The 16,472-nt window shown below is 45.9% G+C and overlaps 1 protein-coding gene across 1 annotated transcript; it reads left to right on the top strand.

Moving 5' to 3' along the window:
• Positions 1 to 1,213: 1,213 nt before the first annotated feature.
• LOC109747941 (phosphopantothenoylcysteine decarboxylase) lies at positions 1,214 to 4,501 on the top strand. The gene is made up of 3 exons (XM_020306985.4): positions 1,214 to 1,435; positions 3,397 to 3,745; positions 3,862 to 4,501. Exons 2-3 carry the CDS (start codon positions 3,416 to 3,418, stop codon positions 4,177 to 4,179), a joined length of 648 nt encoding a protein of 215 aa, XP_020162574.1. The 5' UTR covers positions 1,214 to 1,435; positions 3,397 to 3,415; the 3' UTR covers positions 4,180 to 4,501.
• Positions 4,502 to 16,472: the final 11,971 nt, after the last annotated feature.

Raw genomic sequence — 16,472 nt, 5'->3', positions numbered from 1 at the left:
AAAAAGAAGATAAGAACAAGAGGCTCACCACGGTGCTGCCGGCGACGAGATCGGTGCGGGCGATCGACGGCGGTGAAGATGGGGACGGGACGTGACGGACCGCTAAACCTAGAAAAATCTCGGGGAAAATGGAGCTCAGAGGTCGAGTTTCGAGAGAAGAAATATTAACTAGTGTGGCTCGGACGTTTCATCGAACACCTCATGTGCATAGGAGGTGAGCTAGAGCACCCAAATGCCCTCCCCTCGCCGGCCAGCAAAAAACAGAGCAGTGTGGAGTGCTCTGCTCGCCGGCGATGGGCTATATATAGGCAACTCATTTGTCCCGGTTCGTGGCTGGAACCGGGACCAATGGATGTGGAGGCCCATTGGTCCCGGTTCGTGCCTAGAACCGGGACAAATGGGTCCAGACGAACCGGGACCAAAGCCTACGAGGCCCCGGCCGGCCACCTGGGCTCACGAATCGGGACGAATGCACCCATTGGTCCCGGTTCGTATAAGAACCGGGACTAATGGGCTGGCCAGGCCCGAACGAAAGCCCCTTTTTCTACTAGTGGATGTCAGTTATTGATGAAAATTGCACTAAAAATAAAAAGAACTTCCATGATTTTCCTGAAAACTGCAAGCACCAAAATGCCATCCCGTGTGTTTGCAAATGCGTGGCAGCGAACGTTCGTGCATCCTTCTTTCTTTTACATAGACATCTAACCGCTACAAGTGCTCAGGCTTGTACTAACACGAGTAATACAAAAATCTCTTTCAGCTTTGAGATGCAAAATCTTACTCCTTTTTTGTTGCTTATCATCTTTACCAATTCAAGGCAATCCGATTCAACAGGGAGTTGCACCATTGTAAAAAGAGTGTCATTTCTTTCATGCAATTGCTACTTCTGCTTCAAAGGGCCGATGCACATATCTGAATATACCTACAATATTATTTCTTTCTTTGGTTCGGTCGTGCAAAACTCTCTAAATGCACGAGTTGATGGTTTGGTTTCTCGCATTGTATACTTTCTTGGGAATTTTTTTCTACAAAATGTTTTGTTGGTGTATTCTACTCCATTTTATCTTTTTTTAGAACCTCTATCTACTCAATATTTTTGCACTCGTATGATCGACCCAGGCCTGGTAAAAGAGGGCCGAAGCACCAATCTGCAAGGGGAGAAGGATTTCGGCCTGCAAGGCCCAACACCGGACCAGCGACGACCCTGCCCAGTCCAGTCCGAGTCTGACCAAGTGAGAAGCGACCAGTCCCGACGCTCCACAGCGGCCAGCGCCTCCAGTCGCTCCCAATTCCCTCCGCCCGCGGCGCGCCGCTCCCGGCAGCCCCGGTCGCCGCCTCCGCCTACCGCCGGCCGACGAAGCTCCCCGGCCCCTCCCGCCTCTGCCGCCGTCTTCAACCGCTTATCTGCCTACGCTCCTACCAAATCGCCTCCCAGGTCAGTAGATCCTGGACTCTGAATCTCTGATGCTGCTGTGGTCGTAGTACTCTGTGAGAAACTGGCCCATGAAGTTGCTGCCAGTAAGAGCTAAACCCCTCTTCGATTTGTTTCCCGTAGCTTCCGTGCTTATACAGAATCACAGGGTAGTTACTGCGAAGGCTGGTGGCGTTTCGTCCCTAAATAAATAGAGGACTAGTGGCTTTCACACAAAATGTTAGGCTATATGCTGATTCTGTTCATGTGATTTCAAAATGCAAGTTACATTTGAGGGCAGCAGTCTGGATCTGCTTCATGTATGCTCCATGCTTACAGAGAATCATAGGGTAGTTATGCCCAGAGTAGTCGCTTTCGTAAACACTAGTGGCTTTTCTGATGCAGTTTTCATGTTGATATGCCTCATGGGTTTGCAAAATGCAAGTTAAGTTGGATGGCATGAATTCGTGTGTGATTGGACACAAAAGGCTGCAATTGTTGTTGGTGTGCAACAGAAATTGGTTGAGTGCCAAGGGGCCTCAGGGCAGAGAAGGAACCGAAATGGGTTGATCCGGTGCCTTAGTTCTTCCTTTGATGTATTCAGTTCACAGTCGATCTACAAACCCTTACATAATCGTGCCTGACACTTCTGCTGTGATATGTACTATTTTTTTGATTGCAATCTAGGAAGACTAATTATATGTTAGGCAAACACTTAGCAGCCAAACTTTTACACTACAGATAGTAAGTTTTACATAGTTCGGACATAAGCATAGTCCTGCACATCTGAAGTAGTGCCGAAAAATTAAAGCATGTTTGACTTCTCTGCATTTTTTGCAATTGTTAGAATTCCTTATGGATTGTTAGACCACTTTTATTTTCTATGATTTAAAAGATTTTATTTGAGCAAGTAAATTTGGATCAAGCAGTTAAACAATATTTTCATTTTGGTACAAAATACATAAGCGTGATGCCTGGTTCTACCTGAATTCATTAGATTGTTTTGCTGTTTTCCAAAGGAAAGGTAAGTTATAGTTAGATATCTGAATGTTTCCCTAGATACAGATACAGTATATCCTTCCCTAGATCAGGTGGAAATCGCCTTCCCTGAATGTGAACTATTATCCAAAATGAACTATCCAGAAACGATCCGGTCCCGATCTGATCTGTCGGGAAATATCGACCATGGTTTAGGTGGGATGACTTCTGTGGTAACTTGCCACGATGATCGTGGCTGTGCAATCACAACCACCACAATTTTGTCTTAGTTCCTAGTGAACAGAGTTCTTTATCAGTTTTAGACACTTGAATCATACTAACAATATCTTTGATAGTTTCATGACATGCATCCATGAATGACTAAATGAGAGTATGAGAATCCCAGCGTCTCCAACAACCATTAAGAGTCAACCTAAGTCAATCAAATAGTGCAAAATGTAGAAAAGGCCAAATTGCTAAGTATGGTGACTAGCATTGGAGCTCAAATGTCAATGGTAAAATTGTAGAAAGGAATCAACAAGTCCTAGCCGCATAACTTTGGTCTTCAGATACAGAATGTGTGCTATAATGATAGTAACATCAGGTTTCAGATTATTACTTTGATTACCTCATATTGCCTTACCATTCCAGTGTCTACTTCCCTCAAATAGTACATTTGACCCTATTAGAAGATGTAAATGATAAATTGGAGCCGTTGGTTATGTTTTTAAGGATGTCAACGTGTTCCCTCATGCAGTGCAACCAAACTGCACCTCAGTCAGACCGACAACACTTAATTTCTGTGTTGATGATTACAGATGCAGACGTATCATTCTCTGAGTGGTACTAGATATATTTCAGGGCCGCTTGAATTTTGGGACAACATAACATATTGTTTGCATCTTTCAAATGATTTTTCTTCTTGATTTTGATTCCAGAGTGTGCACTGTGGATCATGTTTTCCTGTACCAGCATAAATCCTCTGAATACCTGTAACTCAAATGCAGGGCGATCCAAGTAAAGCAGATGACTACATCAGAACCGGTACAGGGAAGCTGGGAGCTGGAACCCAGCAGGCCTCGGGTCCTCCTTGCTGCTTCAGGGAGTGTAGCTGCTATAAAATTCGAGAGCCTCTGTCGTGTCTTCTCCGAGTGGGCGGAAGTCCGAGCTGTGGCCACCAAGTCATCATTGCACTTTGTTGATAGATCATCTCTCCCTAGCGACGTCATTCTTTACACTGATGATGATGAGTGGTCTACCTGGACGAAGATAGGAGACGAGGTTCTGCACATAGAGCTGCGGAAGTGGGCAGACATCATGGTGATCGCCCCCTTATCTGCAAATACCCTGGCCAAGGTCTGTTGTCTCTTCTTCCATGAACCGTTAGATTCGATGTTGCATGCCTGAATCAGTTAAGAGAACAGCAAGCCGCTCTCTTTCCAGCACAGACTGACATTTCATTAGCTTCACAGATCGCCGGTGGGTTATGCGACAACCTCCTGACGTGCATAGTGCGAGCATGGGACTACAAGAAGCCGATCTTCGTCGCGCCAGCCATGAACACCTTCATGTGGAACAACCCGTTCACGGCGCGCCACATCGAGACGATCAGTCAACTCGGCATTTCCCTGGTCCCGCCCACCACGAAAAGGCTGGCCTGCGGCGACTACGGAAACGGCGCGATGGCTGAGCCCTCGCAGATCCACACGACCGTGAGGCTCGCGTGCAAGTCGCAGACGTTCGGCATGGGCATTTCGCCTGCGAACCCTTCCAGCAGCCGCCCTGTCTAGCTGATGCGATGATGGGTCAGTGTGTTCAGGTGTTTATGCTTAGTACTTGAGTTCTTCTGTGCCGCCAACATCTGGGTGTTTATCGGCGATGTCTGTATTGACCCAACATGTAGTACCTATGGATCAGCATATTTGTTACTGTAGTAGATGTTACTCCCTCCGTCCCATAATATAAGAGCGTTTTTTACACTAGTGTAGTGTCAAAAATGCTCTTATATTATGGGACAGAGGTACTTATTAGGCCATAGAGACTGAGGAATTGATGTTATTCCAGCCACAGTGTTATGTTATGTTATCTATGGATGAATCTGCTTCCGTTGTTTCTCTTCTGAATTTTACTGGGATGCTTTGCAAATGACTCCAGCTGGAACTCGTCGGCAAGAGGCAAAATTCTCTTTCTCCATTTTGGTGCTGGACACTGCACGTCTGCACTGTCAGGATCGGAGCATTGTGTGAACGTGACGTGTCCCGGCAAAGTGCTCGGGTGAATCAGAACCTGTGACCAGGCAACGAGATAAGATAAGTCCAAATCCAGATAAGCATCAGGTGGAGGTTGCGGATTCAGTTCAGTCACCGTCTTGGCCTTCCTGCTACCTGCAGTAACAGGGACGTTTTGGTTTCGTAGCCCCCACAAGGCCACACGGTTGTGGTAGAGAGATGAATGGTTGGTGCAGTGTTGACTCGTCCGGATAAACGGATAATCGTGTCCACTCCAGCGCGTCAGAACTTCGTATTTTTGCGAGTAAATGAAACTCCAAGAAAATGCAGGAAAGAGGCGGCCATGAAATTATAGTTGGAATATTTCAACCAAAATCAGAGAGAGAGAGAGAGAGAGAGAGAGAGAGAGGGGCCTTTGAGTTTGAGGTGTTTTGCGGCGTGGAAAATTCCGAATCACAAATAAATGGTGAACCTGATAATTGCCCAAATAATAAAAACAAAAGTAGCTATCGCCTTTTCATCTTTACACCGCGAAAGAGAATTACGTGGGCACCTTCAGTGCCTCGAACCAATTAGGCTGGACGGTTAGTATTTTGTAACAATCCTCGCTGAAAACGTGTAGATTTTTGAAATACAAAAGGTCATGTCACAGTCTCTGTGCCTCACGACTAATTCAGAAAATAAATCAACATTTCTCTATTTCGCGTGGCGGAAGTGACATGATTTACGACACTATGCATGTGCTCTGTTTCATCAAGAATAATTTTATTTATGATCAATATAATGTTTGAGAGAACCAAGTAGTGGTTGGATGGCTAGGAGGGTGATGGCCTCAGCTCGCTAAGAATCAAACCCTAGCTTTAATGCTTTGGTGTCTCGCTTAAATAGGAGGCGACGTTCGTTGATAACGAGATGTCTGTGGTGATTTCGTTAATCTTGAATCTCCGATCTGGTGTGTGGGTGTATGTGTGTGGTGGTTTGAGCTTTTACATGCATGTGCATGTCTGCGTTGCAATCACTGTTAAAAAAATACAATGCCTGAAAAACTCAGTACAAGACTAGAAATACAAATAATTTAGAAGGAAAGATGACAATTATTTTTTTGAGGGAAAAGACGAGGAACTTGAAGTACATTAAAACCGAGGAATGTGTGACAACATATTAAAGTAACCGTGTTTACATTGGGAAAGTGCATTACGTGGGCACTTTCATGGTTAGTATAACTCCTGCTAAATCTTTTAAATAGTAAGTAGTACTCAAAGAAGTACTACTAGATACATTTATTTATTTATTTAAGCGACAAATAATTTGGGACGAAGGTAGCACTGTACAAGGTGTCATGTCACCATATCTCTCCCGGTACGTATTTCTTTGTCTCTCGGGACGAAAATGACACGATGCATTGCGCTATACACGTGCTATATTTCACCAAGGCGAATACGGTGACCTGATGGATACAGGGCAGAGTAGCTGTTTGGCTGAGAAATTATTACTCGCACGGGATTGCTGTGGTGGAAGTAAATTGTTATTACTCCAGATCGTCTTTTCCCTGTAAGAGAAAAAAAAACGAACACGATGTCTTAAGAAACTCATACGGTTATACCAGAGCTCTGACTCTCCAACACAGCTAAAATGTACTGCGTGACACGAGCAACTGCGCTGCGAGGTCGATCTGGAGTAGAGAATGAAGCCTTTGACTTTTTTGAAGTACGGAGTATTAACCAGCATGTATACTCCTACATGTGGATCAGCATCAGGCAGAGGAATTAGCCGGTGGAGTACGCATCAGCTTGCGCAGCTGAACCACAGGTTCTCATCGGAGAAAAATCATCATAGGTTACAAAACTTGAGCCGGCTGACACTTAAGTATCACTACTTTAAAATACCCGAACTACAGTCCATGTATTTGCGCAGAGGGTTCATTTTGGTCCGTATATACGAATTGAGCTACGTATTCGCTGACTTGGCCGAGTCAGCCGTTGCCAGCTAGGCTTTGACCGCCACCTGTGTAGCACCTGGTCGGGGGGGGGGGGGGGGTGTGTTAATACTAGTAGTTCGGTTTTTTTTTTTCAAATGCGCCAACCTGACCTGTTGACGTATAATGTGCTGCCTAGTCTCTTTCATAAGATCGGTCTTTTGATTGCATTGGCTAGAGCATGCACTTCTACGTGGTATCAGAGTCAAGAGGTCTTGAGTTCAAGACCCGGCTGGCGCAATTAGATTGCATCCCACTTTCGGTCCACGTTTAGGCCTGAGGGAGCCACACGTGAGGGGGAGTGTTGACGTATAATGTGCTGCCTAGTCTCTTCCATAAGATCGGTCTTTTGGTTGCATTGGCTAGAGCATGCACTTCTACATGACCATTAAACGCTCCAGCACCTGGTCGGACCGCACCCGGTCGCTCCCTCCCGCACCTGTCTCCTCCCTCCCGCACCCTCTCTGCTCGTCGTCGCTGCCGAGGTAGTGCGTTTGCTTGTCGGCGTCGACGACGGCTCCATGAGCACGTCGTCGGACGCTGAGCCGCCGCCGTCTGCGCCGTTCGGGAGGGGCCTGCGTGATGTGCCTCTTGCTCCTTCGCGTCGTCGTGATGATGCCTCGCCGCCCCTGTACGGTACGTCGCCGTTGCCAGCAGCTCCGTTGCTCGATCTGTGCAATTTAGCTCCCGTAGAGTTCTTGGCCGCATCAATTGCGCGTACGAGCTAGGGTTTGGGCGTTCGTTCAACTCTCTGACGGATTGGGTGTGGGGTGGTAGGGTTTTAGCAGTTTCTTGAAGATCTTTGTGGCAGGCCAAAAATAGGGCTGCGTCATGGGGGGTTTGCAGTAGATGGCCATGTTTGCAGAGATCTGGAGTGGTTAGGGTTCTTTCTCCCCCCAATTTTTCATCGGTCCAGGGGTCTAGGGTTTAAGCAGTAAAGTTTGCTTTTAGTGTCAGAGTGTTAATTGGACCAAAAATTGTTGTAATTTGCAATTACATTGTGTCAGATTTACCAAAGATGGTTGCTTTTCGACCTGTAAGACCATACATTTGTTAATTGGAGCCATGAATCTCTGCTTTTCTTTCTGAAAAAGTAAAAAAGTCTGAATGTCTGAACTGTAGTCTGAAATGTCTGAACCTCTCTGTCTGAACCTCTCTGTAGTCTGAAATGTCTGAACTTTTTCAACTTGATTGTTTTGCAGGACCCTTAAGCAACCACTTCTCTGTTGAGGTCATACATGGTGGCTACTTTCTGTGTGCTGGCAAGCATAGGGATTATCACAAAGGTCACTCCATTTGGTATGATTACTGTGACATAGATAATTGGACACCTAATGTTGTTGCCAGTCTAGTGGAGGAAATTGGATATGAGTTTGAGGGCAGGATCAGGGCTTATTGGTGTGTTCCTGGATTGATAGTGTATAAGAATGGATTAAGAGAGATCAAGATAGGGGACAACACTATGACAGAAAACATGAAGGATTGTGTTCTGAATGGCAACCACTTCCAACAGATATTCCTTGATCATGATGAGAGCATGAGATCATATATTTCTGTTGTACAAGTCCACTCTGATGATGAGGATCCTCCAATTGTCAGGTTCAGTGGCATTAGGCCAAAGAAGGAGAATGCACACCAGCAGCAAGCAGAGCAGAGACAACAGCAGCAAGAGGAGCAGGCTCAGCTCACTCTAGTGGAACAGGAGCAGGCTGAGCTCCCTCAAGTGGAACAGGAGCTGCCTCAGCATGATCAAGAGCATGAGCATGATCAAGAGCATGAGCAAGATGAAGCAAAGTCAGAAAGTGTAGCAGAGTCAGAAGAAGATGACTTCATACCAAGTCCACCCCAGCCTGGAACTACTTACCTTTCATCTCAGTTTGGGTTTAGGGCCAGGAAATCCTGTAGGTTTTTGAACATGGATGTAGCAGACACAGTTGGTTGTTCAGTAGTGCAGGATTCAGATGAAGATTACATTCCACAAATTGTTGATTCAGACATTGATCTGCAGGACGATGATGACTTGTTTGACAAAAATGTTGATTGTGAGAAAGGCAAAGGTAAAGCAGTCCAAGAAGAAGCTGATGATCCTACTGACACTAGTAGAAAACAGGGCTTTGGTTCGGGCATGGCAAGCCCATTAGTCCCGGTTCAGTCACGAACCGGGACCCATGGGGGTATTCGTCCCGGTTCTTGATCCCAGGGGGCCGGCCGGGGCCTCGTGGGCATTGGTCCCGGTTCATGTGGACCCATTTGTCCCGGTTCTGGGCACGAACCGGGACCAATGGTCCTCGCTCCTGGCCCACAACCATTGGTACCAGTTCTTGGCTTGAACCGGGACAGAAGGCTGGGCTTTAGTCCCGGTTCCAGCCAAGAACCGGGACAAATAAGTTGCCTATATATAACCCATCGCTGCAGCAGAGCACTCCACAGTGCTCTGATTTTTGCTAGCTGGCGAGGGGAGGGCATTTGGGTGCTCTAGCTCACCTCCTATGCACATGAGGTGTTCGATGAAATGCCCGAGCCACACTAGTTAAGCTTTCTCCTCTCGAAGCTCGACCTCCTAGCTCCATTTTTCTCGAGATTTGTCTAGGTTTATATTAGCGGTCCATCACGCCCCGTCCCCGTCTTCACCGCCGTCGATCGCCCGCGCCGATCTCGTCGCCGACACCACCGTGGTGAGCCTCTTGTTCTTATCTTCTTTCTGAAAGAAAAAAATTCTTACTTCAGATAGTTACTTGTCTAATTTTGTTACTTTTATTATTCCTTGTTATTATATAGTGCAATGGTTTTGGTATCCGCCCCCGTCGGCCCTCGTCCTGTCTATGATTCGGATGTGGTATATATTATCCTTTTATAACTATTTGGTTCATTTATTGTTTATGACAATTATGCCGACCAACGTGACATAGATTTTATTTATCTAGGAGGTGGTTGAACCGGAAATTCCAACCGACCCTATTGTCGAGAGGTTAAATTTAGTTGAAGAAGAAAACAATTACTTGAAGGAAAAAATAAAAAAAAATTGAGGAGGAGAAGATGATATTGGAGTTGCATGTTGCGGATGTCGTCAATGATCACAAGATCAAGATGGATGCAATGCGCTTGAAGATTAGAAAGATTAGAAAATATGCCATTCATACCGAGGCTTGATATCATTATGCCGTTGGATCAATTGTTACCTTGGTTGCGATTATGATTGCATTTGTTTTCGCATTGAAATGTTTTACATAGTTTCAATGTATGGTTTAATTAATTAGATGCTCTGGAGAGCTATATATATGTTGTTAGATGAGAACTATGTATGTACTTTGGTTCTAATGTGATGATGAACTTCTATTAATTTGGTCACTTAATTATCTATTCATGATGTTCTGTAATGGTTTTTGACACACTTAATTATATATAATGCACGCAGATGAACCGACAATGGATGTACGGTGATAGACACACCTCCGAGTACATTAAGGGCGTGCATGATTTTCTCGAAGTGGCTGAGGCAAACAAGCATAATGGTTTTATGTGTTGTCCATGCCCTACATGTGGGAATACGAAGTCTTACTCTGACCGGAAAATCCTTCACGCCCACCTGCTTTACAAGGGTTTCATGCCACACTATAATGTTTGGACGAGGCACGGAGAAATGGGGGTTATGATGGAAGACGGCGAAGAAGAAGAGGACGATGACAACTATGTGCCCCCTGAATACGGTGATGCTGCAACGGGGGAAGCTGCTGAAGATCAAGAGGAACCAGACGATGTGCCCAATGATGCTGCAAGGGGGGAAGCTGCTGAAGATCAAGAGGAACCAGTGCCCGATGATGATGATCTCCGCCGGGTCATAGTCGATGCAAGGACGCAATGCGAAAGTCAAAAGGAGAATCTGAAGTTCGATCGCATGTTAGAGGATCACAAAAAAGGGTTGTACCCCAATTGCGAAGATGGCAACACAAAGCTCGGTACCGTACTGGAATTGCTGCAGTGGAAGGCAGAGAATGCTGTGCCTGACAAAGGATTTGAGAAGCTATTGAAAATATTGAAGAAGAAGCTTCCAAAGGATAACGAATTGCCCGACAGTACATACGCAACAAAGAAGGTCGTATGCCCTCTAGGATTGGAGGTGCAGAAGATACATGCATGCCCTAATGACTGCATCCTCTACCGCGGTGCGTACAAGGATCTGAACGCATGCCCGGTATGCGGTGCATTGCGGTATAAGATTAGACGAGATGACCCTGGTGATGTTGACGGTGAGCCCCCCAGGAAGAGGGTTCCTGCAAAGGTGATGTGGTATGCTCCTATAATACCACGGTTGAAACGTCTGTTCAGAAACGAAGAGCATGCCAAGTTGATGCGATGGCACAGTGAGGACCGTAAGAAAGACGGGAAGTTGAGAGCACCCGCTGACGGGTCGCAGTGGAGAAAAATCGAGAGAAAGTACTGGGCTGAGTTTGCAGCTGACCCAAGGAACGTATGGTTTGGTTTAAGCGCGGATGGCATTAATCCTTTCGGGGAGCAGAGCAGCAATCACAGCACCTGGCCCGTGACTCTATGTATGTATAACCTTCCTCCTTGGATGTGCATGAAGCGGAAGTTCATTATGATGCCAGTTCTCATCCAAGGCCCTAAGCAACCCGGCAACGACATTGATGTGTACCTAAGGCCATTAGTTGAAGAACTTTTACAGCTGTGGAATGGAAATGGTGTACGTACGTGGGATGAGCACAAACAGGAGGAATTTAACCTGCACGCGTTGCTGTTTGTAACCATCAACGATTGGCCCGCTCTCAGTAACCTTTCAGGACAGACAAACAAGGGATACCACACATGCACGCACTGTTTAGATGACACTGAAAGTATATACCTGGACAAAAGTAGGAAGAATGTGTACCTAGGCCATCGTCGATTTCTTCCGACCAACCATCAATGTCGAAAGAAAGGCAAGCATTTCAAAGGCGAGGCAGATCACCGGAAGAAGCCCGCCATGCGTACCGGTGATCACGTACTTGCTATGGTCAATGATTTACACGTAATCTTTGGAAAGGGTCCCGGCGGACTAGCTGTTCCGAATGACGCCGAGGGACACGCACCCATGTGGAAGAAGAAATCTATATTTTGGGACCTACCCTACTGGAAGACCTAGAGGTCCGCTCTTCAATCGACGTGATGCACGTGACGAAGAACCTTTGCGTGAACCTGCTAGGCTTCTTGGGCGTGTATGGGAAGACAAAAGATACACCTGAGGCACGGGAGGACCTGCAACGTTTGCACAAAAAAGACGGCATGCCTCCGAAGCAGTATGAAGGTCCTGCCAGCTACGCTCTTACGAAAGAAGAGAAAGAAATCTTCTTTGAATGCCTGCTCAGTATGAAGGTCCCGACTGGCTTCTCGTCGAATATAAAGGGAATAATAAATATGCCAGAGAAAAAGTTCCAGAACCTAAAGTCTCATGACTGCCACGTGATTATGACGCAACTGCTTCCGGTTGCATTGAGGGGGCTTCTACCGGAAAACGTCCGATTAGCCATTGCGAAGCTATGTGCATTCCTCAATGCAATCTCTCAGAAGGTGATCGATCCAGAAATCATACCAAGGCTAAGGAGTGATGTGGCGCAATGTCTTGTCAGTTTCGAGCTGGTGTTCCCACCATCCTTCTTCAATATCATGACGCACGTCCTAGTTCATCTAGTCGACGAGATTGTCATTCTGGGGCCCATATTTCTACACAATATGTTCCCCTTTGAGAGGTTCATGGGAGTCCTAAAGAAATATGTCCGTAACCGCGCTAGGCCAGAAGGAAGCATCTCCATGGGCCATCAAACAGAGGATGTCATTGGGTTTTGTGTTGACTTCATTCCTGGCCTTAAGAAGATAGGTCTCCCTAAATCGCGGTATGGGGGGAGACTGACTGGAAAAGGCACGCTTGGAGGGGGGGACTCAATAATATGCAGGGACGGATATTCTTGGTGACCCCGTATGTCGATGAACACAAGAACAGTCCGCGCTCCAAACACCCGGAGCAGTGTGACGACTGGATTACATGTGAACACATCAGGACTTTCAGCAGTTGGTTGGAAACACGTCTCAGAGGTGACACCACTGTTTGTGATGAGTTGTACTCGTTGTCCAGGGGACCATCTTCGACTGTATTGACTTACAAAGGATACGAGATAAATGGGAATACATTTTACACGATCACCCAAGATCAAAAGAGCACCAACCAAAACAGCGGTGTCCGCTTTGATGCAGCAACCGAGAGGGGAAAAGACACATATTATGGTTACATAATGGACATATGGGAACTTGACTACGGACATGATTTTAAGGTCCCTTTGTTTAAGTGCAAATGGGTTAATCTGTCAGGAGGCGGGGTATAGGTAGACCCACAGTACGGAATGACAACAGTGGATTTGAACAATCTTGGGTACACTGACGAACCGTTCGTCCTAGCCAATGATGTGGCACAGGTTATCTATGTGAAGGACATGTCTACCAGACCGAGGAAAAGAAAAGATAAGGAAGCGAATACATCATACGATGAGCCAAAGCGGCACATAGTTCTTTCAGGAAAAAAGGACATTGTGGGAGTGGAGGGCAAGACAGACATGTCTGAAGATTATGAAAAGTTTCATGAAATTCCTCCTTTCAAAGTCAAGGCTGACCCAAGCATCCTGATAAACGATGAAGATTATCCATGGTTACGGCACAATAAGAAAATGACACAAGCGAAGAAAAAGTGAAGACTTTCTCCCGCAACTATTATGATGATACCATGCCAACTTTGTAATAGACGAGTATGATACCATTGTCCGTTTTGTACAAGAAGTGCATCTAGTTTTTGCCGTAACCCTCTCAACTTTCTTGCACATGCTATGTGGATGAAATGATGATACCATGCCAACTTTCAACCTTTTCAGAGTTCATTTGAAATGCTTTTCAATTTTAGGGTCTTATAGCTCAAAATAATTAGTAAATGCATGAAAAATAACAGGCCAAAAATTAAAAATTATGCCACCTACTGGGCCACCACGGCCTGAATACGATTAGAAACCCATCCATGGGCCAGGATTCAGGCCCGCAGAAGGCCCAGTAGGCCCACAGGCATGTACAGAGAGGTTAGGCCCGTAAGCCTGCTTTAGAGAGGAGCTCGACAGCTCAGGCGCACCGCACCTTATAAACAGGTGCAACTATCTCTTAGCTAGCGAGGTGGGACTAAACTCACCACCACGCCGCTGTGCAAGGCCATTGGTCCCGGTTGGTGGCACGAACCGGGACCAATTCCACCCTTTGGTCCCTGTTGGTGCCACGAACCGGTACTTATGAGGCTGTGGCCCCACGAGCACCTTTAGTACCTGTTCGTGGCATGAACCGGTACTAGAGTTTCTTACTAGCTAAGCAGGTTTTTAGTCCCACCTCGCTAGCTGAGAGGCACTAGGAGCGGTTTATAAGCCCTGAGTGCAGAGACGATGAAGAAGAGGCGCAATGCTCACGTTGCTTAGCTTCAAGCCTTGAGGAATAAGGTAGACTGCATCGAGCTATGTGCAGTGCAGTCTACACTATTCCGAAAGGCTTGAAGCAAATCAACGCGCATTGCGCCTCTTTTTTATTTTTAATCATTAAAAGCAAAAAGAATTTTCATAAAGAACTTTTTTTGATAGAAACTTTAATAGCAGAAAGAATTATCATAAAGTAAAATAAATAAGTAATTAGAAACAAAATAAAATAAAATAAATAAGTTTTTTGTTGTAAGTAGAAACAAAACAAAATAAATATAGCAAAAAAGAAAACAAAAAAAACTAAATACAGCAAAAAGAATTTTCATAAAGAACTAATGGCACTAATAGAAAGTTTATATTTTTTTCTAAAACTAATGGCACTAACAGACAGTTTATAATTTTGCTGACCTAAAAGCAAAAAGAATTAAAAAATAAAGCAAAAAAAAAAAAAAAAAATAATGCAAAAAACAGAACCAAAAAAGTGGAATTTTTAAAAAAAAACTGCCACCTATTGGGCCACCACGGCCTGAATACGACTAGAAACCCAACCTGGGCCAGGATTCAGGCCCGCAGAAGGCCCAATAGGCCCACAGACAGCACAGTATGACATTAGGCCCGTAAGCCTGCATTTGAGAGGAGCTCGAGAGGGCAGCCGCAGTGGGGCTTATAAACCACTCCGAGCCCCTCTCAACTAGCGAGGTGGGACTAAACTTTTGGCCGCGGGCAGCGCAAGGCCTTTGGTCCCGGTTGGTGGCACCAATCGGGACCAATGCCCCCCCTTTAGTCCCGGTTGGTGGCACCAACCGGGACCAAAGGCCGCCGCTTCCCGCCCTTTGGGCTGCTGAAAAGGGACCTTTGGTCCCGGTTGGTGGCACCAACCGGGACTAAAGGGTGGCATTGGTCCCGGTTGGTGCCACCAACCGGGACCAAAGGTGTGCCTGTATAATGCAACACTTGGAAAATTTTCAGATACCTCGCCGGTTGCCCCCGACACCGCCAGGCTGCCCGTGCTCGCCGTCGCCGCCCGCTCCTCGTCGCCGTCGCCCCGCGCCCTTGCCTCGACGGGTCGCCGCCCGATGCTCGTCGCCGTCGCCCTGCCCCCATGCGCCGCCCCGCCTCGTGCTCCCCTACTCGCGCGCGCCGCCTCGGCGCCCCGAGCCCCCCTGCCCGGCCCGCGCGTGCTCGCCGGCGCCCTCGCCCCGTCCCGCCCCCGCGCTCCGGCGCCCTCGCCGCCCCCGCCGTCGCCATCGCCCTAGCCGCCCCCGCTGTGAGAGCCGCCGCCCCGGCTCTGTTTTTTATTAGTTAATTGTTTTTTGATCATATATATATAATGTATATGTGTATGTATGTGGCTATATGTTTTTGTTCATATGTGGCTATATGTTTTTTTTTATTTTTATTAGTTTAATTTTTTTGTTCATATGTGATGTATATGTGTATGTGGCTATAATGTATATGTGAACAAATTTTTTTTTGTATGTATGTAGATGTTCAAAATGTATGAATATATATGTCAAAAATGTTTTTTTGTTCATAGAAAGTTTTTTGTTCATATATAGAAAGTTTTTATATATGACAATGGATATATATTCGATATATATGAGAAATGATGATCCACATGGAAGAGTTTTATATATGCAAAAGTTACAATTTTAGAAAAGTTTTATATATCTAGCTAGGAAGGGAAGAAGAAGAAAAAGAAGGATAGGAAAGAAGAAAATAAGAAGAGGAAAGAAAGAAGAAGAGGAGAGGAAGAAGAGGAGAAATAAATAAGAAGACGAAAAAAGAAGAAAAAGAAGAGGAGAAGAAGAAAGGAATAGAGGAGAAGAAGAAAAAATAGAATATTTTCTATTTTTTCTTCTTCTCCTCTATTCCTTTCTTCTTCTCCTCTTTTTTTTTTCTTCTTTTTTTTTCTTCAATCCTCTCCTCTATTCCTTTCTTCTTCTCCTCTTTTTATTTCTTCTTCGTTTTCTTATGTTTTATTGGGTCTGTCGTCGTCGATATATACCCCTCCCGATAACTTCAACACGTGGGGGGGGGGTCGATATACCCCCTCCCCGATAACATTATTTTCCCGTGTATGTATGTTGTCGTTGTCGATATTACCCCCTCCCGATAACTTCAACACGAGGGGGGATAACTTCAACACGAGGGGGGGTCGATATACCCCCTCCTCGATAACATTATTTTCCCGTGTATGTATGTCGTCGTTGTCGATATAAAACCCCCTCCCGATAACTTCAACACGTGGGGGGGGGTCGATATACCCCCTCCCCGATAACATTATTTTCCCGTGTATGTATGTCGTCGTTGTCGATATATATAACTCCCTCCCAGATAACTTCGACATGATGGACGGTCGATATGTATACCCCCTCTCGACCGTG

Source organism: Aegilops tauschii, chromosome 7, assembly GCF_002575655.3.
Source record: "Aegilops tauschii subsp. strangulata cultivar AL8/78 chromosome 7, Aet v6.0, whole genome shotgun sequence".
NCBI classification, from domain to species: Eukaryota; Viridiplantae; Streptophyta; class Magnoliopsida; order Poales; family Poaceae; genus Aegilops; species Aegilops tauschii.
The sequence above is the reverse complement of the archived record's forward strand: the minus strand, read 5'-3'. Positions and strand labels throughout refer to the sequence as shown.

Excerpts from the sequence above, each read along its gene's own strand:
- LOC109747941 (XM_020306985.4), top strand. The coding sequence starts at position 3,416 with ATGACTACATCAGAACCGGTACAGGGAAGCTGGGAGCTGGAACCCAGC. Across the intron at positions 3,746-3,861 it reads CTGCAAATACCCTGGCCAAG|ATCGCCGGTGGGTTATGCGA; the intron begins GTCTGTTGTCTC and ends TTAGCTTCACAG.